At 37.5% G+C, this 23,857-nt stretch overlaps 2 protein-coding genes across 4 annotated transcripts; one reads left to right on the plus strand and one right to left on the minus strand.

The window, feature by feature from the left end:
• The first annotated feature begins 1,119 nt into the window (after positions 1-1,119).
• ccdc149a (coiled-coil domain containing 149a) lies at positions 1,120-15,428 on the plus strand. Of its 2 annotated transcripts, XM_060874398.1 has the most exons (12): positions 1,120-1,263; positions 3,063-3,224; positions 3,382-3,420; positions 4,852-4,959; positions 5,543-5,659; positions 6,417-6,589; positions 7,728-7,800; positions 7,910-7,994; positions 8,178-8,322; positions 8,554-8,630; positions 12,823-12,939; positions 13,690-15,428. In XM_060874398.1, the coding sequence occupies exons 1-12, from the start codon at positions 1,150-1,152 to the stop codon at positions 14,292-14,294; spliced, it is 1,815 nt and encodes a 604-aa protein (XP_060730381.1). In that variant the 5' UTR covers positions 1,120-1,149; the 3' UTR covers positions 14,295-15,428. The 2 variants fall into 2 exon arrangements, with proteins under 2 accessions (XP_060730381.1, XP_060730382.1); XM_060874399.1 differs by lacking the exon at positions 12,823-12,939.
• A 613-nt stretch (positions 15,429-16,041) lies between these two features.
• sod3a (superoxide dismutase 3, extracellular a) lies at positions 16,042-21,027 on the minus strand. 2 transcript variants are annotated; one of them, XR_009648747.1, is made up of 4 exons: positions 20,888-20,928; positions 19,269-19,387; positions 18,118-18,302; positions 16,042-17,342 (listed from the first exon to the last, which is right to left on the minus strand). XR_009648747.1 is itself a non-coding variant. In XM_060874400.1 (2 exons), exons 1-2 carry the CDS (start codon positions 20,888-20,890, stop codon positions 20,026-20,028), a joined length of 678 nt encoding a protein of 225 aa, XP_060730383.1. In that variant the 5' UTR covers positions 20,891-21,027; the 3' UTR covers positions 19,786-20,025. The 2 variants fall into 2 exon arrangements, 1 of the variants encoding a protein (XP_060730383.1); XM_060874400.1 differs by lacking the exons at positions 16,042-17,342; positions 18,118-18,302; positions 19,269-19,387 and adding an exon at positions 19,786-20,700 and having other exon boundaries at positions 20,888-21,027.
• Between the last annotated feature and the right edge of the window lie 2,830 nt (positions 21,028-23,857).

Consider the following 23,857-nt stretch of genomic DNA (forward strand, 5'->3'; position numbering starts at 1 on the left):
ACATATTGCCCTGTCATGGCATATGTTTATGATTACGAGTAAGTCGTATGAAATCTTATTTTGGGTTTGCAAAAGTCAAGCTGGAGACATTTGTTACCCCTTACACTGATAACCATCAGCAAAGCATGATGAGCATTATCTTCTGCTATCACACAGCAGTTTTACTGTTTTGCATGAGATATTTATTTTGTCTGTGGACTTTCCTTTTTCTTTTTATAATAAATACTTTTACCAGAAGTAGGTAAAACCTTTGACATATATTAAAAAAGCCCCAGTGCAGACTAACAACAGTACCTGCTTTTCCTGCTTCTGGTATTATCTCTCATGTTTATTCTCCCTCTAGTGGATGGTCTGAAGCATAATGGTGGGACTCTGTTGGGAAATGTTTCTTTTTCTAGATGTAAACATTCACAAAATTGTAACTAGACTGAATGAGGATGAGATAATTAAGTTCATAATTAACCTCATTGTTTTAGGTTTGTTCAGATGGGTCATGTCTGTCATTGTTTTTTATTAAATGTTTTTCTAATTGAAATACATTCATGAAAATCTAAAACACTAAACAAAAAATCTAAAAACATCTAATATAAAATGTAAAAAAAAAAAAAGTTAACCCATAAATATTGATGCATCTCTTTAATGCTAGGCTACACCTAAATCTAACACTAACTTGAACATATATACAATAATATATACAATAATATATACAATCATGTATACAATAATGTATACAATAATGTATACAATAATATATACAATAATGTATACAGTAATATATATATATGCAATAATATATACAATCATATATACAATCATATATACGATAATATATACAATAATGTATACAATCATATATACCGTAAAAAAAATAATTGAAAAAAATCAGAAAATTATTTTCACACGACTTTGACATGACATGAACAGTCTGACATGGCTTAGTATCTGTCGGAATAGTGGTATCGCCCATTCCTACTGAAAAGAGCTGGAATTCAGTAGTTCAGACTCAGTAGTTCAGGTTGGTGAGGAATCCTGCCACGTGACAATCCCAGCAATTCTATTGGCTGCTCGTCTTTACAGTCGGTAAATAACGGCGAGAAGGCGGAACTTCCCCACAATAAACAGCGTAAGGTGGGTTTATGGTGTTGCTGCATGATGCTGGCTACAAGATTAAATGACGGATGCGTTAATCAGCTGACGGTAAATGCTGCCACAATGAGCTCTTCTACAAGAAGTGAAAGTGATTGGCAAGGATTAGTGAGCGAGGTGAGTGTTTACAATCAGGCTACTGTAGTAACTAAGAACATATGGAACAGGATGTGAACCACAAACAGCTGTCTTCGTGCACAAACTTATGATCTAGTTTATCTATTTATTAAGCAGCATCCATACATTATTCTATATAAAACGGGATAGATATGATATATTTACTATGTGGTCATCATGGTTAGATTAGACAAGATTAGACATTAAGTGTGTGTGTGTGTGTGTGTGTGTGTGTGTGTGTTTACAGTTTGTCATGTCATTTTTATGCTTTATAATCTTAAACCTTTACCTTCCATATGCCTTTTGTTTTTAATTTACTACCAATATGTTGCAAAAATTATTTATTTGAGGAAAAATAAGAGCTTCTCAAAGCATTAGAATAAGCATCTGTATCCTGTTTTATTAGACAAATACACTTGTGTAGGATATACAAGGAATTTCACTCGGCTGTAGACATTACAAGATAACAATGACAAGGACACAAACATACATAAACACAAATGTCCTGTCTACAGAAATATCACTACTGGGATGTAAAAAAAGAATAAAAACAGAAATTCTGCACCTAACCAAACATAATGATATTTTTGAAATGTAATTATTGGAAAATTGCTGTAGTATAAATTAAGCATTATTATTATTATAGTAATAGTAGTAGTATAACTAAGCACATTAAGTATATCTTGCTAACCTAAATAGCATAATTGCTTTGTTACCTTTTACTCAAAAGTTTACACACACACACATATATATATATATATGATTCATACTGGTTTTGATTTGAGGGCATGGTGAATTTTACCATGGTACATTTTCTACCTATCCTCTGGGAACTGGGAATTCCTCCCTAGTCCAAAGACATGTGTTGTAAGCTAAATGACGTCTCTGAATTGTCTGTGGTGTGTATCCCAAGTTGCTATGCAGTAACAATCTTATTATTTGGTGAATAATTAATAAATAAATAGATTGTATTGAGTCAAGTAGTAAAGTAGTGGCTATTCTGGATGCATTTTGGTATATCTTTATATATAAGTTCTACACAAAATGACAAATTCTTTTTTTTTATAATATAAACTGCAGTAACACTACTGCTGTTATTATGTAAAAAGGTAAAAAAAATATTATTCATACGGAGCACTGGAGTTTTCCTTACATACAGTAGTTATGTCAGTTGAATTCTGGGCCAAAAGCTGTGTCTAATGGGCTATTTTGTTTTTAGTTGCCCAGCTGTGTTATATTGGTCCACATTATGCTGTAAATGTAGCTGTGTTCGAAGATTAGTTTAATTTCATTGAGTTGTTGGTCAAAACCCACCAAATCCAATTGCAACATGAGTAAAAAACTGTGCTGTGGTTTTATTTCATATAGCATTGTGAGTGCATGCTGTTCAGACACCAAATGTAACAGATCACAGCATTTGGTCATCTGGGATAAGGCATCAAACATAAACTTTGCTCTTTGTTTTTGTATTGTGTTTAACAGATATTTGTACTGTTTGCTGTCCTGGCAATCCATTTGTAATTCAGAATAGCTTTATGTAAGCAGGAAGTACAGCACTAAGAAAATGAAACAGGTTGAGTCTTATCTCCTCCCCTCAAACAAAGCGGAGTATTTACTTTTCCAGGAGTGTCAAATTAAAATTGAGCTTGAACTTCGAGTTCTGTGTAGTTCTATATCTGCATGGAAGTTCATATCTTGAATACTCTATATTAAAAAGATTGACGGGTGAATTCCTCACTATAACATAACTGTAACATAAATGTACATAAATAAATTGATTTGTTTGTTTTTATTTCCAGTTTCTGATATGCAAGCGTAAGCTGGAGAGTAAGAAGGAGGCTCTGCTGATTCTGTCCAAAGAGTTGGACACATGCCAGCAGGAGAGAGACCAATACAAGCTGATGGCCAATCAGCTGCGTGAGAGACATCAGGGCCTGAAGAAAAAATACAGAGAACTTATTGTGTGTCCTTGAAGCATGCTTACTCTAGCTGAACTTTTGCAGTATTTATGTTTAAGACAGTATTCCCTGAAATATGATCTAACATTAAAGAATAAAATGATAAATGTTGCTAGAACTGTACTGTAAGCTTTGCTTACCCTTGGACTCTGTGTTTCAGGATGGAGATCCTACGTTACCACCAGAGAAACGCAACCAGGTAGGACTGTGATCAATAGAATATCCACCAGAGTCATTTTAGAGACAGGATTTCTCAATTCCAGTCACAGAAACACCTAAATCAATTATTATATGATGAGCTGCATGTATTGTGTTGGGAGAAGGGAACACTTGATACTCTGCCGGGCAGTGGGCCTTCAATAATGGAGTGAATATTACCAAAGCTGTGATATAATACATTTGAATCCTATAGACAGACTGGTTAACTGTTTTTATAAATTATTTACATGCAGCCAAGTTTATTCAAATGAATTTGGAAGTAAAACAAGATAAAATCCAAGCCTAGAGCTATTAAAAGGAAATGAGAAGTGAAAGATGTGTCAGATTGGAAAAAATGCAAATGCCATCTTGTGTAGGTAAATCTGCAGTCACAAAACAAAGCTGTTAAATTCTTTAATCTGATTTGTTAGAAGGTATAATTTTCCTCTTACAGCGGTGCGAAAAGTAGTGCCAGTGCAGGGAAAGTCACATTAACAATTAAAAGTGGACTTTGTATATCAAAACATTAACAAAAACATGCAATTGTTTATATGAAGTTAGCTCTGAGGAAATGTATTTTACTTCAGTTTCCTGGTACAATGACAAGCTGCACTTTATTTTGCCTTATTAACTTCAATGGAATGGGGGCACGGTGGCTTAGTGGTTAGCACGTTCGCCTCACTCCAGGGTCGGGGTTCGATTCCCGCCTCCGCCTTGTGTGTGTGGAGTTTGCATGTTCTCCCCGTGCCTCAGGGGTTTCCTCCGGGTACTCCGGTTTCCTCCCCCGGTCCAAAGACATGCATGGTAGGTTGATTGGCATCTCTGGAAAAATTGTCCGTAGTGTGTGATTGCGTGAGTGAATGAGAGTGTGTGTGTGCCCTGCGATGGGTTGGCACTCCATCCAGGGTGTATCCTGCCTTGATGCCCGATGACGCCTGAGATAGGCACAGGCTCCCCGTGACCCGAGGTAGTTCGGATAAGCGGTAGAAGATGAATGAATGAACTTCAATGGACTGACAAAAGAGAGCGTAGTGAGGAAATGAATAATTATAGCTGTTTATTAAACAAGTGACAACAGGAAGTAGCTTGTTCTGTTCATTTGTAAAATTCTATTTCAAGTTTTGTTTATTATTAAATAAAAATTTTAATAAATGGCAAATTCCTGTGTTATAAACAAGACTAGCTGTTATATTAAAATAATCACCTCTGGGGTGGTAACAGTAACCAAACAACAGCTGTCATTGATTATTTTTCTGTACCAGCACTCTGTCATGCTTTGTTCATTACTTTTCAAAGGATAATATTCCACTCAGACAATATACAATCTCTCTCTCTCTCTCTCTCTCTCTCTCTCTCTCTCTCTCTCTCTCTCTCTCTCTCTCTTTCTCTCTCTTTCTCTCTCTGCCCCCCTTTCTGTCTTGATTTATTTTAGGTAAATCTTGCACAGCTGTTGAGGGATTCACGGGACAGGAGTAAGCAGTTAGCAGAGGAGGTAAAGGAGCTGACTCAGAGACTAACTGAGGCTCAGGGTGACAACAAGGTACACACCCTTATAACACTTTTGTACCTAACAACACAGCTTTGTTTGCTGCTCTTGAATCAGTGAAAATACGACTAGAGCACAAACTATATATAAGGTTGCTAAAAATACAACACAAAAATAACTTATATTAAAATGACTGAAATAGTATTCTACAGTATGCAAGTAAAACACTAGGCAGGGTGCACAGTTTATTGTTTTATACTCTATCTAAGCAAACCTAATCAACCTACAGTACCTAGTGGGCAAATACATTAAAATAAATCATATACATTAAACTGTGACATGCTGTCTTAAATCTACCAGAAAATCTTTTGAACCCTAGACAGTCATTCACATTCACTCTTATGAAGATTGCTGTCCAGTAGAAAAGTAGCCAGAGAAATGATGTTTGTGTTTAACCAGTTGATGAGCTGCACTACTTTTAGCATATATCCTGGTATGGTTCTCATGGTACATGGGGAAAAAAGGTACTTGGGTATGGCATGACTTGTGTGGTGATATAATCGATAACAAAATCACAGTTAATGTACTCAATTACAAAATCTGCTGTAAAAATCTGACACTTCTGCTTCCTTTACAGCTTTTGAGAATGACAATCACTAAACAGAGGCTTGGGGATGATGAAGTTGGGGTCAGGCACTTCCCAGCCCATGAGCGTGAGGATCTTGTCAGGCAGCTGGAGGAAGCGGGATTGCAGGTAAAGAGTCAGTGATGTCTAGAAAGACAAATTCAAGGCAAACACTTGTATTGTAGATTTTTATTTGCTTCTGATTATAAACAATCAATTTTAAAGGCTTGAGTTGGAATTATTCGCTTAAGCGCATGTACAAACACAAGGTAGAAGTACATGATATTTTTCTGTTCAGCCTGATGACCTTAAATGTCCTCTGTTTAACAAAAACCCTGTAGTCCCATTGAACCACTTGTTAACAACATGCCTTTTTTCTAGATACTGTACATAAAAGCTTTAAAAAAAATCATGAGTGGGATAATTATATATTTTTAAAAAAAAATCAGATAAATATGTAAGTAGCTCTAGTCAATGCCTTCTGCCAAATGCTGTAAATGTAGAATAAAATGTGAAAATATTTTGAGCATGTCTTTACCATAGACCTTATTTCAGGCATTTACTCAAAAACCCCTTCAAAAATCCACTGACTTCAGTACGATTGCAAAATGCAAATGGGTTTATGAGCCATTCCCACAGCACTCTATTCGGCATAACTTTAATACAGCATGTGACAGCACCAAGTGTAATAACGCTAATCTATCGGGTAAGAGTGTAATGCATGTACATGTAACATGGCATGACATAATACATTACCTCTGAACTTCAACCTTCACATTTCATGACTGCTGAGATGTGTAATAGCAGTACATATTATTTGGAATGAAAATCAAGCTGTACATCATTGGACATGTCTGACATCAGTGCAATATTATCCCTGTTTCAGAGAGAAGAACTCGAGAACTGCCTGAAGGCAGTGAGTGATGAATTGGAGGATGTGAAGGCAGAAAGGACTGTATACAAGGAGAAAGCTGATCGCCTCAACCTCGAGCTCAACCATGTATTGGGTGGTGGAGGAAAACGCATCGTGGATGTGGATGCTCTTTGCATGGAGAACAGGTCAGGCACTGTTTATGCAACCATTACAAGTTCTTATAGAGATCCAGGCTAAACATTAGAATGCCGAAAATGTACAACTGTTATTATAAAGCCTCCTACTGATTACTCATACTATCATATTCAATTCAAGCACAAACTGAATCAAGGTATAGAGTACAATGGCTAGATTAAAAAAAATCAAGCAATTGATGAATATTGCTTACAGAAAGTTTTAAATTAAGACTAAGAGGTTTATTTATATTTTTTTGTCACTATTCTGGGCAATAAATAATAGAGTGCAATTTCTTACCACCTCTCAAAAATGTATGTTTGCTTTGGTAGGATCATGTACAGTATTAAGCTAAAAACAAAAATCCTAAAGTATTCATTCCTGAATCCCAGAACCAAATATTTACATGGCAGTCAAGCAATTTTAAATGTAGAACTACAGTAGCTGCTTTAACATCATCGTCTTTCATGCAGAACATTTAAGCTTGACTCAATGTCTTGTTGAAAGCTCTACTGATGGCCAGGTTTAAACCTTGTGGCAACCAAATTTTAGGCTGGAATATCATTCCATTATCAAGAGCTCCTAAAGCACCAACCACAAAGCAGCCTCAAACCCTCACTGATCCACCATCATATTATAGGAGCTATTAGGAGCTTTTCCTCATTTGCAGTCCCTTTCTACATCACTAAACAGTTTGATATTGGTCTTATCAAACCAGCACATGAATTATTTATGGCACAAACTCTGCTAAATATAATTTTTTCCTTCTTATATATTTTATATCCATTACTTGATTTAAGCAGATCAACACCAATCTGTCCATTTTCGGTTAGAAGTTCTTAGTTTTTTTTACTCATGGTAATGGATGTCAGAGGGCCAACATGTTTAAATGCTATAAAGGAGGTCCTAGAGATTAAGAACAATTGAAAAGTTTTTCAAGAATTACAATTTATTTTTATTTATTTCGTATATTCATTAGTGTTGTCAATAATAGTCCTTATAATTATTCAATAATATTATATCAAATTTAAACAATAATACAGTAATACTAGTGTGGTCAACAATCCTATATGTATTGTAACCTATTTTTTCTCCTTCAAATTTAATTTGGTTCAGTATTTCACATTGCCATTGCTCATTTAAATGTAGGTATTTGCATGAAAGGCTGAAACAAGTTCAAGAAGAAGTCAGTCTACTGAAAACAAACATAATGAAATACAAGGTATGAATTAAAAATGAAGCATTTAATAGATAACGGTTTATGCTTTTAATAAATGCAATTACTTTTCCTTTACTAAGCTGCTTTTGTACATGTGTATATGTGTTTGCAGAATGCCCTGGACCGGAGAAAGAGCTCGAAAACAACTGGCAAATCTAACACTGGTGCACTTACTGGTGTTCTCTCTGCCAAACAGGGTAACTGGACAGTAACTCTGAAGTGAATATTTCAGTTCTAAGATGTGATGAATTAGTGAATTATTCAGTTTGCTCTGGGAATGTCTTTAACTGGAAATCTTTATATCACATTGCTCTCTTCTGTCTCCCGTGTATTCTTTATTTCCTCATATTCACTTTCATACACACTTTCAATTCTTGCAGTGCAAGATTTATTGTCGGAGGATAATGGATGTGGTCTTCCAGTCACGCCTCAGTCTCTCTCTGACCTAAAGTCTCTGGCCATGGCACTGCTGGAAACTATTCATGAAAAGAACATGGTTATTCAGCACCAACGCCAGACTAACAGGTGTGTGTGTGTGTGTGTGTGTGTGTGTGTGTGTGTGTGTGTGTGTGTGTTTTCTATAGACTCAGTAATGCAGAAAATAATAAACATCTCCTTTTGTATTTTTAAAAAATTAGGGTGCCATTGACCTTTGCACAGTACAGTATTTCTGGACTGAGGTCATGCTTAAAAATGCTTACTGTAGATGTCTAGAAACTGACATCTCCAGCTTTGGTGTTAATGTTCCTTTAATAGGATTCTAGGGAACCGGGTTGCTGAGCTTGAAAAGAAATTGAAGACTCTGGAGGTATCTGGGCTTTGGAGTTTACCAGGTCAGTGCTATGTTCTAATAGCCCAATAGTATCACACAGCAGTTATTTGCAGTTTTACACTCATTTCATCTTCTATTTTTGTTGCTGTATCTTAACTAAAACACCACACATACAAATACATTTATCAGTGTATGTGTTTGTGAAGATCTGAAGCCACAGTCCAAGCAATGAATAGAGCAACATTATAATATGTATGGCTGTATCTTGCTCACTTTTATCAAAACTTTAACATCTGGGTGAAAAACAGTGTTATCTATACAAACTGGCCACTTTATTAGAGACATCATACAAATGCTTTGTAAGATTAATCTCCAAACAGCCGACAGTTCTTCATGGCATGGATTCTACAAGGTGTTATTAAAATACCTTTGAGATTCTGGTCCAGGCTGACATAATTGCATTACATAATTGCTGTAGGATTTTAAGCCACACTTACTCTTGATCTTTAAATCTCTGTTCTAACACACCCCAATTCTCGATATTAGGGTTACTAATCATGCTGGAAATAGCCATTATATGTAAGGTAATTTGTTGGGTTGCATAGTGTCCAAGGTTGGCCCCCATGGATTCATGCTGTTGACACGCTTACATTTACGGCATTTGGCAGAAACCATTATCCAGAGACCAAATTCGTACCTTCCATTACACGTTACAGTATAAGAAATCTAAATTTACAAGACCTGATGATGGTTTTTCCAAAATACATCTGTTCTTGCCTGACAAGAGTGGAACCCAGTATGGTCTTCTGCTGTTGTAGCCCATCTGCCTCAAAGGCTGCATGGTCTGACATGCCTTTCTGCTCTGCATGGTTATTTAGGTTACTATGGCCGCCACATCAGTGTAAATCCATCTGGAGTATTGCTTAAATTATCATGTGTAATAAAGTGGCCAGTAAGTGTATATGCCTTGATCTGTATTCATCCCAGATGGAGCAGTGCCTGCATGTCAAAGCTTTGCTGTATGAAAATCATGTCAGATATAAAATTTATTATGTTTTCTCTCCTTTCCTTTGCTGCTTTGTTAAGGTCTGACCTACAACATATCAGTGGGATTAGGGAGTATGTTTCTGTCCTTCTTGCTTTTGCTTCATTATCGTGTCCGCAGGATGCTGGGCACCTGCTCCTTAATCCACCTCTCATTTCTTTGTCCTAACCACCTCCCATAAACACTCCATCCTAATGTGACATCTGTGTGTCTTCAGAGCTCACACCCCAAGTCCTAATGATACAGATTTAATGCTTTTCTGCTCAAGTAACCACATCCATGTCATGATCACAGCTGAAAGGTTTAGTAAATAATTTATGTCCATTATTGTGATACTGTAAATATTTATGTGGTATTGTAAATTAGAAGCAAAATATAAATGTGAAATCACATGCATAAATCACATAATATCAACAGCAAATAAACAAAATAGAACCCTTAACTCTACTTTACCACTATAATTACCTAGACCAATAATTCCAATCTCAGCAAATCAAAGATTCTCATTCGTTTTTAGGTATCTGATCTCCCTTGTGTGAGTAGGTGCCATGGGCATTACCAGTAACTTAAATGGTGTTCGAATGGGTAGATTTGTTCTGCACAGGTAATGATGCAGTTATAGAGATGATATAGGAATAGCTCAGTGTGTTCATCTGCCCGGTGACAAAGAATCCCTCAGGGGAAAAAATGGACTCAACTTTATTTTTGATTCACTGACAGTCCCAAAGTGCGTAGAGATGTGTTCAGTGGTGCGTTAGGAATAGATGTACTCTAGATTATTTCACACTGCATTTTTTGATATGACGCATTTATAAAGTACTGAAAGTACATTCAAACTAAGAAAGAGCAGGTCTGAAATGTATGATTATGGATTTATTTAACTGAAACGTTTCAGTTGCCAATTTGATATTACAACAGCTCTTTGTTTTAGTAAATTTTGATTATCTAATATTTAGATAATCTGTTTTGTCTTGGTCTGTTTTGTCTTAGTCTAGAGGGTATTTCTGTTAACTGTAATGTGAAATACCCCTAGATATGAGAGATAATGTAAATGTATGAGTGTATGTTGCTCTGTAATGGACTGGGTTCCCACTAAGGATTCTCAGGATAGTCTCACTGACCAGGATAATGTGGTCACTTAAAATGAATGAATGAATTAACATTAAATATAGTTTTATATGACTGCACTTTGGAACGAACAGCTTTTGATGCTAGTGCCTTTTATCTAAGTCTATCAAAGCATGCCAAATTTTATTTGTACTGCTATGCTGTTACCAGTACTGTCATAGAGGAGGACAAGGCTCCCATTCTCCATCCACAAGAGGGCAGTGTAGCTCTTTCATCATTTTAAGTCTAAATCCGATGCACTGTGGCCCAGCACAGCTCGCCTGTCATAAGACTGTCTTTCTACCACATAAAGCTGACAAGCATCCATTACAAAAAATGATTGCCCACATTACGAACACATTTGGGGAATGTGTTGTTATTAGTGGAATTTGTAGACGAGACAGAGGGCCTCGCGGCTCGCCCTGCGAAGGTAAATGCTGCAGGGAGGGAAGTGAGCGGCCTTGTAAAAACAGACAGCCTGTACCAGTTAATGCCAGAGAGAAAATAGAGGAATAATGTGACCATGAGGATGGGAAATGTCAGCATTTCATTACATATTAAGAGCACAACCTGCTCATAGTGCAGAAACACAGCTAATTCATCTGCATAGAAATGTTCATTTATAAACCAGTGTGAACTATTTTTCCAGTCAGTTCATCCTCTGTTATTGTCTCTTTAGGTGACAGTTTGTGTTTAGGTGCTGTGTTTGCGATGATGGACTCACGGTCATGTCAAAATATGAGCTCAGACCGGTGACTTCACTTTCCTGCCTTTTGTATACACACAAAAGACGGGCAGGTGCACATTTGCATGGGATAGTGCAGGCACTTTTATTGCGGAACATGTTGTAATAATTGTGAAGAATAGCATCCTTTTGTACCTAGTTTGTGTATATGAGAGTGAGGGTGTCCAACCTTTTGTGTGTGTGTGTGTGTGTGTGTGTGTGTGAGAAAGAGAGAGAGAGAGAGCAAGAGAGAGAAAGAATGACAGACACAGGGAGACAGAGAGAGAACGGATGGATGGGCAGCTGCCAGGTGGGAATAGCCACTCATCCATCCATTCCGCTTTGCGCAGCAGGCTGTGCCAAGCGTCCATCCTACTCTGCATACCAAATTAGCCCAAGGTTTTAATTGGTTCTGAGGTGCCTTTCTACATCACATCAATGACCTTTTCAAACCAAGAGAGCTGAACATGGTGCTTTTTATGCATCACTCATTCACCACTAGAAAAATAATAACCACATTTATTATGTATGGATGTGTGGGTCAGAGATGAGGATGAACAGTGAGAGACAGAAAGAGATCTAACGTAGTTATGTATGCTTTAAGTATGCTTTAACAGCCTTTCTTGCCACTCATTGTTCAGAAGTATATATATATATATATATATATATATAAGTTTGTGTCAGGATATATAGTATTATATCGTAGTATATATATAATTTGCCAGAATATGGAATTTGTTGGCAATTTAATTATTCCTACTGCTTAAACTTAATTATAAGGCATAAGGATAATTTAACAATTGACACAACTTGCTGTTCCCCTTTGACATGGTAGTCTTATTATTTCACATATCATTTCCAGTAACATGGTTTTAAGACAGATCAAACATGTAAGCACCAGCAACTGCTATCTGTGATGGCACACTTCTATAGTGGAAGTGTGCCTGTGAGCAGCATATGGCTTTGGACTGTGATGCATACAGCTGGCACTAATGAAGACAGATGACAGAGTGGCCACTTCCTCTGTGTGTGGGGAGGTATGTTTAGTATATTTTGTTCCAGTTTGTATTGATTGGCATTTCTAAATTGCCTTTAGTTTTTGCAACTTAGGACTGGTAGTGAGATTGAGGTTAGGCATTTGTGTATTGAGGAGGGTTTGTTGTTGTGAGGTTAAGTTTAGAGTTAGATGTAGTGAGGATAATGACAGGGTTACTGAGGTTGAGTTTGGGATCTGACACCACTGTCTTGTATAGTGCAATTTTGATTTTGTTCATCCCATCTCATCATCATAATTCTGAACCATTCATACTGCTAAAGTCGTTTTCTTAAAATTGAATGATAACATTATTTTCCCCTTTTGGTCTTGGTGTTCAGCAGGAGGTAAAGATGACATTATGTTGAATGGGAATCAGCGTGCCACACCTCCCTCCTCTCTTGCCCTTCCTTTACAGCCTGTACCCAGTGAACGGCTGACTGATTCACAGCCCCCTGCAGGTGAGGGGGTGTAATTGTGTGTAACAGAAACTACTGTTCTCTAATTGTGCCCTCAACTCAATGCTAAAGAGCCATAATTAGCTCGATCACTCTCTGTATCTCGTCCTGCATGTGTCTCCATGAACGCACCTCTGCTTCACACACACTATTATCACTGTGGTGGCTAAATGGCCGATCCTTTTCAAATGCCATGGCATTTTGCAAATGCTAGCAAATTCTCGCCCACTGACATTCACCAACTTTTGGAACGTCTTTGGAGAAGGGATGGTCCATAAATATGGATGCCAGGCATATTGTGAACTGTTTCTCTTTTCACTCATACTCGAGAAAGCTGTGAAAGTGTTTAACCTTTTGCTTGCATGCATTCAGACATGGCTCAGTAATCCAAGAGAATGGTTGTCAATCGCTTCTCCACATGGATGACTTCACATTTTACAGTGCTGTTTTAATATGCTGGTGTGAAAGCACTCCTGTAAATAAATCTATTTCTGCTATTAAGGATACTATTTTAAAAAATGCTTTCGAGTTTGTTCACAGTTCAATTTTTATTTATCTCTATCTGTTTTAATAACAGTCTATTTTACTATTTTATTATTTTATGTATCAATTTTATAAGATGAGCTGTCTTGGAGTTGTTGAGATCCTACCACCATCTCAACCTTGCACACATTAGCCCACAGGGCACTGCTTCATTAGCAATGGCACTAAAACAATGACCATTAATCTTCTTTGTTCCCCTGACTGATTCAGATGACAGGACAGGAAGTGGAGGGTTTTTGCCATGGGAACTAGACACAGCTGGCGATGACAGCTTCCTGAGCGTGTGGCCTCACTCCCGCCCCAATCCAGATGGAGGTGGAGACGAGGTGGAGACACCTGTCACCTTTGAGCAAAGGGAGGAGACTCAGTCTTGTGGGCTGGAAATCCTGCGGCAGGGAGACCAGCGCATATGTGATGAAGAAGTGGAGCCAGTCGCAGAGATGCAGCCAGTCACAAAGCAGCATCCTGTTGTTGAGGAGGGGGAAGTTGTAGAGGTGGACAGCAGCTTGAATGTGGAGGAAGGTGAAGATGCTGCAATGGCACTGGCTTCTCCAGCATCCGATAGCTCTGATTATTCTCCACATCTCAGTTCAATGCGCATCTGTGAACAAAACCAGCATGATGACTTTATGTGTCATGATTTTAGACAGATTTTAAATGTAGCTACTGATCCTGAAGGTGTATTGGAAGAGAACTTCTCAAGTCTTTCGTCTGTTTCCAAAGAACCTACCCCAGCTTCATCTCTCAAACCAAGGTGGGATCTGGACTATCAATCAGGAGAGACTGATAGCTGTCACAGTGAAAGTGTGGCTTAAACTTTGACCAAAATTCTGTTCCTTATAACAGATAACATAACATGATATCTGTAGAGCAAACGTTTTTCAGTTCTACTTTGCTACCCTGAATGTTTCATGATTTCCATCAAAATGCCTTAATATTTAGTCAATGACCTCACTCAGGCATTGAAGATGAGAACAAATATAAAATATGAAACCTGCAGCATCCAGCTATAAGTGAAGTAAAGTGTGCATACTTTACTCCCATATTTCCAGATGCAGGAATATTCCTGCAGCATAAAACTAGTGCATGTTGTAGTGATTTTTGTGTTTTGCATTAGTTCTGTTCATCTTTTTATGTTGAATTACAGTAGGCTACATTAGCAACAGCAGGATACTTCGTGTGCTCACACTGAACTTTATATAAATGCACGTACATCACAGACTGCATCATGTACAGTACATAAATCACACTAGAGTCAAGAATAAGATCTCAATGAACTGCTCAGTATCTTACGTGTTTACACTTTATGTAAATTTAGTATTGTGGTAAAAGGGGTCTTGAAACAAGTCTAAGAAACTCTTTCAGCACTGAATGATATTGTTTATAATCATGTTTTCTTGCTGTTGTAACAGTTGTAGTTTGTTGTCCTGATTGCTGATACCATATACAGTAGTTTCTACCTTCTCTATTTCCTATTGTTTCTGTGGTATGTTTATTTCTTTTAACTTCTTTATTCTTTATTTTGGAGAAAAGGTCAGACAAGTCTTTGTGTGTGTATAATACAAATGATGTAGTTTTCAAAGAACCACACAAAGATCTTGCACAAATTACATTTGAATCACAAATGATTTGCCAACATTGTCAAATTGTTTCAAATCATGATGGTATTGCTGTTTACAGAACTAATTATACACTAATTTATACGTTTACAAGTGTAGATTGTGGCTGCACTCTGCTTTTTTTGATGCATGTGCCTTATAATGCAAAATGAACTGTGCTTTCTTTGTCGGGAGAGAGGAGATAATTATGATGGGTTATGTAGGGTTTCTTTTCTTTTTTAGTCTCTTGGCATTAAGTTCATGTTAAATAATTTATAGTTTATGACATGTATACTCTGATGTGGTATGCCTGTTTAATCAAATATCAATATATATTTTTTCAAAATGTCACGCATTAATTTCATATCGTCATTTTCTGTTCTTGAACCCGTGCTGCATGTGTAACTTGAATGCATGACACACTTAACAACCGATTGATTGAGAAGTGGTAGTTCTGAATCCTAGTCAGTTGTATTAGCTTGGTCAAATCAAGAGCCAAGAAGCTTTTATCGTCATTTCAACCATTCACTGTTGGCGCAGAACACAGTAAAAGTAAAAAATTTTCCTATAGGAACATGGTGCTACATGAAACACAGAACTACTCAGTATAACAAAGTGCATGTTTGCAAAGATTTGCAAATGCGTCCATTGCAACCCAAATTTCTGAATCATAGGCAACACTGTAATGCAAACTTTCCATATGAAAGTAGTCTGTACTCCAGATTGGTGTTTGACAATACAGTGTCACCGGTTTATTAGAATTGTCCAGATCCCCTGTAGATGTAGCTAATGTTCTGTTAAGACCACATGAGCAGTGTTTTTGAATCGACACCCTTATGTACAGTATGTGTCAATATCAACAGTCTGAAAACAACTGATTTCTTTTGCAAAGAAGTAGCTTCTACTCTTATACTTCCTCTTGCTTGCTTATTTTCAGGACTCAGTTACTACTTCCCAGTTCCTTTCAGGTTGTCCACACACACACACACACACACACATACATATTTCGTCTCACCATGGACTCAGCTGGCAGTCAGCTTTTCTGAGCAAACGGCATGATCTAAGCCAAAAACTCAATTGTGTATTCTGCAGAAGGCATGGCTTTTCTATTTTTGATCTCACTGTGCTATATTCACACACACACACATTGCCACACTCTTTCTCAGTCATATGGGCAGAAATTCTCGAGAAGCCAGGCTAGGGTGAGGCAGCACGCCAGCTGATGTATCTGATGTGTCATGTTGGCGGGCTGTGTGGAACGGCAGGTTGGATTATGCTCTATTGAAGCTGTGCACAGAGCCACTGCTGTGCCAGTCTAGCCCACAAGTGATTATGGGAAATTAGCCACATGGAACACTGGGAGACCACTTGCCTTTTCTTAGGAGGGTTTGAGTAAATGTGTGTATTGGAAATTGGAAAATAGTCAACACCGCATAGGATCTTCACATAGAGCAGGATCTTTAACAACAGAGAGAATGCATATATTGGAAATCTATTTATAATAATAGGATAATTGACATTTATTAATACATAATTAACAATACTTAGACAATATCACATATTTATGCTAGAGTTTTAGCCAAAACACTATACATGACAAAAGGATGAAATAAGCAACATTATTTGTTTTCTAATGACGCTGAACGCTAAAAAGGCAGAGGGGAAAGTCCTTGGAATGGGAGTTATTGTATCGTATGAAGAAGACACAGGCTATAGGAACAAGTATGAATGTGAGGTTAGAATCCTAAAGTTTGGTAGCAACTTAAGTTTGTATGTTTGCAAGCTCAGAGGGAGTATCCGCTTTGCGTCATCTTTTCATTGCTCCCACAGATCATCTGAGTCACTGTTTATGACAGAAGAGAAGCCCGCCCAATTCATTACTCCTTTCTCTGCCACTGCTTAACTTGTCTCGGCTCCAGCGGGCTCAGGGGGAAATCAAGCTGTTGATATGATGCCGATTGAAGTCGACAATCTACTTCACACCCTCCATCCCCCACATCAGCCCAGCGTCCCCATCACATGCCCCCACTGCCTCAGTGTCAGATCGTCAGTCTCCTGCCACAGCTACTCCACAGGAAGGAAGATATTCCCTACTCACTCTTAGGTTGTTTTAGACAAAGAACAGCACATTGGTTCAGGAGGATGCACACAGACACTGTTCAATTATTCATAGAGGAATAAGGAGACACTGTCAGATCTGAGTGCAGGTATGAGTCTAAGATGGGTTGGGAATGTGCTTTCAGTTAGGACTGTGGAAAGTAGGATCTGAAAATAATAGAAATATATCAGCATGTTGCATCTTAATGGTGAATAACAACCAACTGTACATAACAGTTGGTCTTCCATCTATTATCTATTTAAAAGAAATATGATGTTTGTGATATTATACGATTTATATGTATATTTTTTACATTTATATTTACTGTATCTATAATTTATAATTCTTTATATTTGGTAATGCTAGGCCATTAATACAATGCAGCCGTGCAACTATGCTGACTCCAACACACTGTTCAGGGCCTGATATGCCAACAGCATCCCTGACTGACAGGTAGTGCTTCTCTTCTCTCAGTGTGAGATGATTGAGTGTGATGGGGTGCCACTAGAGCTGAGAGGAAAATGAGGCCACTCGATCTGTGTCAGGTGTCTCAAGAGATATGTGTGTATATATGTTTAAAGGTCTTTTATGGTCAGTAAACATTATACCAAATGTAAGCTCACACTAATTAGAGTTAGGGCTCTTATTTTGTTAGATAAAATTGCAAGTAATTTTTACTATCCAGCTTCTTGAAAATGATAGTTTTACCAAATATTTTTTGTAAAATCTGCATTCATACTGCATTTCAGACTGTGTTTCAACACATTCATATGGCAAGTCTGGCAGCTACCCTTATATGAAGAAATTTCACATATCTTTTTATTAAAGCTCCTAAATGACATGCACTGCTCTAAATACACACTGGCTTATATGGTAGTGCAGTGGGTAGCATTGCTGCCTTACAGATCCAGGTTCCTAGGTTCAATTATGAGATTGGCTTACCGTCTAAAAAGTCTATAATGTTCTCCCTGTGTCCATATGCGTTCTCTCTGGGTTCTCTGGTTTCTTCCCACTTACACAAAAAGTGTCAGTGATTGTGCAAATGTGTGTGTACAATCTGCCATTGAAGGTTGTATTTCCACCTCATGCCCAGTGTTCTAGGAATAGGCTGTAAATCCACAAGAATCCTAACCAAGATAAAGTGTTTAGATAAATGATTGAATGAATAAACAGAGACCTTCATGATGGTCACCAATAAAAGAAAAGCACTGCAGAAACTCACAGTGTTTCCAAAATGGTTATATCAATTTATGCTATATGCTCTAAGGAAATGCTCACCTGCCTGGAGTGATATAGTCAATTTCACTTCCAGACAGTTGTTTGTACACATCTACTCATAGATGCTTTTTCTTTTATCTTTTTCCACGATACAGTATATTTAATACACTATACACAAGATAAAAGGACATGAAACTGTTCAGTAAACAAGACGTTTTAAATATATATATATATATATATATATATATATATATATATATATATATATATATATATATATATATATAAAGTATTCCTGATGAAGTTTGGCAAACTCATGGCATCTTCTTAACCACCCTCATGAGGAACGTTTTCAAATAGGCAGACACTCGTTGGCTGCTTCTCCTAAGTTCCATATAACTAATTACAGTAAGAATACATTTTAACCCTAAATAAGTTGAACTTAAATCAACTGAATTATTTACATTTACGGCATTTAGCAGACACCCTTATCCAGAGTGACTTACAACTGAGCGTTAAGTGCCTTGCTCAGGGGCCCAGCAGTGGCAGCTTGGTGGACTTTGGGTTCGACCCCATGACCTTCCGATCAGTAGCCCAACACCTTAACCACTGGGCTACCACATCCCCTAAGCTACCACACATCCCCTGAGCTACCACATCCCCTATTTACTTCTATCTCAGAAACTAATTTTAACCGCAAATATTTATCAAATTGCCTTTAAGGCAGTGAAAATCATTCACACATACAATCAAGTCTGTCCATACTGCTGAGTGTCTGAATGTCCAGAATACAGTTAAATGCAGTAAAAATTTACAATGTGCCATTATCTAGTATTTCATCCATGACAACAAATTGGTTGATCACATTTTTTCACCTTTTGCTTGACCCTGGTCACACAGATAACTGATGTTGGCTCCTCACATTCTTCCTTAACTTATTTATTGGGTCCAGTTATTGTTGTTGTGCTGCCCATATGGAAGATCCCAAAGAGACCTTATGAAAAAACACAGAGAACATTGAGTTTTATACCCTAATTTATTGTCCATTTGATTTGTTTCTAACCTGAGAACTGAGGTTGTATATAGGTTCATGGTTGCTGCATACATCATAAATCTTTTGGACCTCTGCTGTTGGCTTCTTACAGGCTCATATGTTCAGCTAAGAGTTTCTTAGATAGCTTACACACTCCTGCTAAACAACAGGTGTAGTTCACACATTCACAAATGTACTACTTAATGCCATGCAATATATCCATTTTAAATGTTGTATTATTATGTATGAGTTTTTAGATGTTTATAGTACCATCCATGCAAGAAAAACAAAAGGAAATGTGTTATAAAAGTTGCATTACAGTAAGCATGTAAGTATATGTTATGTAATGGATTTAAGCAGTCATATCCACATTTAAATGCTTCTGGGGAAATATTCTGGAATAATCTTCCCAAAATGTTGATGGATTTCTTTAGATATGCTAATGAATTACAATAGTCTACATACAGTATATAAAGAGTATCTTTACATTTGTGCTTGTAAAATAACATTAGAAAGTATCTATTATGCTGAAAACAGCACAGTATGTGATATGGCTTTGACTTATTTGTTTCCTTTATTCATCTCTCATGCTTCCTCTTCTATTTTTCATGTTCTGCCTTTTTCATGTTCTTATCACTCCCTAACTCCATGGTGAGTTTCTCCCATAGGCTAGGAGTCGAGATGCCAATGACACATCCAGCGATCCTTCTTCCAGCATTCCCACTTCGTTTGCTCTCTTCATTTGACCCCAGCCCAAAGTCATCTTCCTTCTCATGGATCACAATGGCGCGTCCCAAAATTGACTGACCTCCAAAAAGGGTGGCTCCTTCCATGTTTAGATGTTGCCTTATAGTTCCATTGATGGCCACATAGTTGCCAAAATCACCAGGGTGTGAGGGATGGTTGACCCCCAGGGGATTGTAGTGTGGACCAGCAGTGATGCATCCTTGGCTCAGGTCTCCATACTGATGGATGTGAATAGCTCGCTTCTGCTCGTCATCAGTGGACAGGCCATGAGCATTGACCAGCACTTCCAGTTTTCCTCCTGGGAAGATTTGTTTGAAGAGAACCTGTCCATATATTTTAGGTTGGCCAGTGGGAAGTTTGGTGTCAGGTATGAGTTCACAAGTGGCAAAAAGAGTTCCATTGAAGAGGTTCACCTCCATAGGAACTTCAACAACAGACGTTTTGCTATGATTAAATGCAATCCCTTCTCCAGCATGCACAAGTATCACCCATGTCAGAAGAAATAGTAGCATATTACTTTGCTTAATCTGAAACCACAAGAGTGGAATTATATGATTCATATTAATATTTACTTAAAAAGATTTTTATCCAGCATAACCTTTTTAACATTGTCAAAGTTATCATACTTATTTGTGCAGGTTCATATGGAAATATCAAATTTAATTAGTAAACATCAAACAAACACCCAATAATCCACCACTAAATGTACATTACCATTTCTGTAGTTCTGATCCCAACAGAGTCAACAGCCTAAATGTCGAATCTTGGACTTTCCACCCCACTGCTGTTTAGAAACATGCTGACGTGATATTTATTGATCACCATTAGTTAAACAGAACTAGAGAATGTCTTATAGGGCAAATGCTGCCTAAATTCATGAATAGCCTTGTTTTTGAAAAATGACTGAATATTTTGGCCAGTTTTAGCCTCAAACTGTCCTCTCAGACAGTTGCTTATAACTTTAATATTCACAATCTGAAATCCCTATTGCTGACAGTTTCACTTATTATCTACATATCGGCTACATTTTCGTGATACATGTGACATGTAGTCTAACTGACTACAACAACTTGGTAACTGTCCATAAACTTTGAATCTTAATTTCCATGCTGGAACTGTATAGAATTCAGTCTGCTTAGTGGAACTAGGTTGGTCAAGGTATGCAGTACAAGGTTAGCACTATTATTTTAGAAAGAAGTTTTAGAATTGAAAACTGTTTAATTAAAATACTCTGGAACTCTGACCTGTGACTCCTGTTTTGCTGTGAATAGATTTAGTTGAGGTAAAAGAACCAAGGTTACTTGGCACAATGTAAAAATCTCTGCTTCCTGAGCTCTCTCTCTCCCTCCCCTTGTGTGTGTGTGTGTGTGTGTGTGTGTGTGTGTGGCTGGCTGCCAGGCCTATTTCACACACAACTGAACTATTACTTAATTACCTGTGAAAGTGAGAGTAGAAAAAAAACAGTATTTTAGATTAGCCTTGGATATCAAGAGCATTGCAAACGCTTTGTCTTAATATTAACTTCAGCATCCCCATCACCATTAGTCGCTAGTTACAAGCAATGAGCCAGCTGCTGTTATGTAGCTTGTTAGAAATGCCCAGGTGGTGTAATTACCTGTGTCAATGGCAATGATTGTCTTCTGCATTTGCTGATCCATCCTAATATGATAGTATAGCCGGGAAAGGACTCAGGAAGATTTAAAGGACATGCAAATAATACCATATTTGTGGCAAAGAAAATCAAATAAAGAAGCAAGAGATTGCTGTGTTCTGCCTATGCACAAAATTCAGGTTGATTATGTTTCAGTAGAGTGTGGTACTTGTCATGTGAGGACTAATACAGGACACGTCCAGCTGCAAGAGCATTAGTGAGGTCAAGCGTTGATGTTGGGTGAGTAGTCTGGGGCTGCAGATGATGGTCCAGTTCATCTCAAAGATGTTCATTAGGGTCGAGGTCAACAACTTTGGCGAACCATTTCTTCATGGACATTGATTTGCACTGACACAAAGACATAAATGAAAGTCGCACGGTCACACTGGAACAGGTATCGACCCCTTAGTTCGATGAGGCAAAGGCATTACATACACTTGTGTGATTTCAACTTTGTGACAAAAGTTTGGGGAAAAATCATATATAATCATACTGAGTTTGATGGTCAGTAGTATACAAACCTTTAGCCACATAGTGAATATTTAAAGTTTTTCTTCATATTATTGCTTACTGTATAGCAGCAATAAACAGTTGTTTCCTCGACACTCTCTCTCTCTCTCTCTCTCTCTCTCGAAAGTAATAAGAAACAGAAACTAATCCTGTGGCCACAAAAAAGAAAAAGAGTCTCTTGGACCTCTGACTTTTACCAAGATCTCACACTGGAGATTCTTCCCAAATCTGTTAACTATTTTGCTTTCGTGAAAAATGAATCAACACCTTCAGACCAATCAGAATCAATTTATCAAGTATTATGAATCATGAATCATGTAACATTAATAGAATATCTGTACTTTGTATGTTTGTGAGGCCCGAGTTATTTATATATTTATTTATGTACTTTTATCCAAGGTAGTGAACATGTACAGGCAGAAAATAATCGAGCTGTTACAGGAGCTGATGATGTTGCAGTGCTGCGAGACAAACAAGTGCAAGAACTGCAAAAGAGATACAGTATAACACACATACACACACCTAAACACGAGGAGTGGACTGAGTGTTCATAAATAGAAATAAACCCTTTTACACATACAGAGTGACAAAACAAAACATGACGGCAAAACAAGTGATCAGTAATACTGCAAACACACCAAAGCACTGTGCATACACATACACACAGAGCCACAACTAAATATGAGCGTTTCATGTTGTCCCTGAGATAAACCAGGGGGAACTTTCACAATTGGAGAGAAGGCATGGTTTAGAGCACTCGTTACTTTATGTCACTATCAGAAAAATGCCATTAAACACACTTTATATATATATAAGTGTGTTTAATGGCATTTTTCTGATAGTGACATAACATATATATATATAGGTTGGTTTATATATATATATTGGTCGTATATATACTGTATAGGACATTGGACTCTGACCACAAAAACCCAAGTTCAATACCCACAGGGAAGTTGTGGCCTAATGGTTAGAGAGTTTGACTCCTAACCCTAAGGTTATGGGTTCGAGTCTCGGGCCGGCAATACCACGACTGAGGTGCCCTTGAGCAAGGCACCGAACCCTCCAACTACTCCCCAGGCGCTGCTGCATAAATGGCATATATATATATATATATATATATATATATATATATATATATTTGATTTGTGTGTGATAAATAGTGCTAATGGAGAACGTACTCATGAATACTATACAGTCTGCCATAAACAGCTAAGAATCACAAGTAAAAGCAAAGTAGAAGAGACACGTTATCTAACTTCAGACACCCATTTATTTTATTCTAATTAGATTGTGCATAAAACTTTGTAAAATAAACCACAGCAGCACAATGACGGTGTAATATCGACACAGTGCTTTTCTTCCTTTATTTTTTTCTTTTCATCGAGGAAATCTGATATATTTGAACAAGAACCACATAAAGCGTATAAAACTTCTGAAGTCCACTGAATCTTTTTTCACTATTCACCACGCTGCACTCACCACTGCTCCTAGCGGTGAATGTGGAAACTGCAGCGGGAATT

Source organism: Tachysurus vachellii, chromosome 7 (assembly GCF_030014155.1).
Source record: "Tachysurus vachellii isolate PV-2020 chromosome 7, HZAU_Pvac_v1, whole genome shotgun sequence".
NCBI classification, from domain to species: Eukaryota; Metazoa; Chordata; class Actinopteri; order Siluriformes; family Bagridae; genus Tachysurus; species Tachysurus vachellii.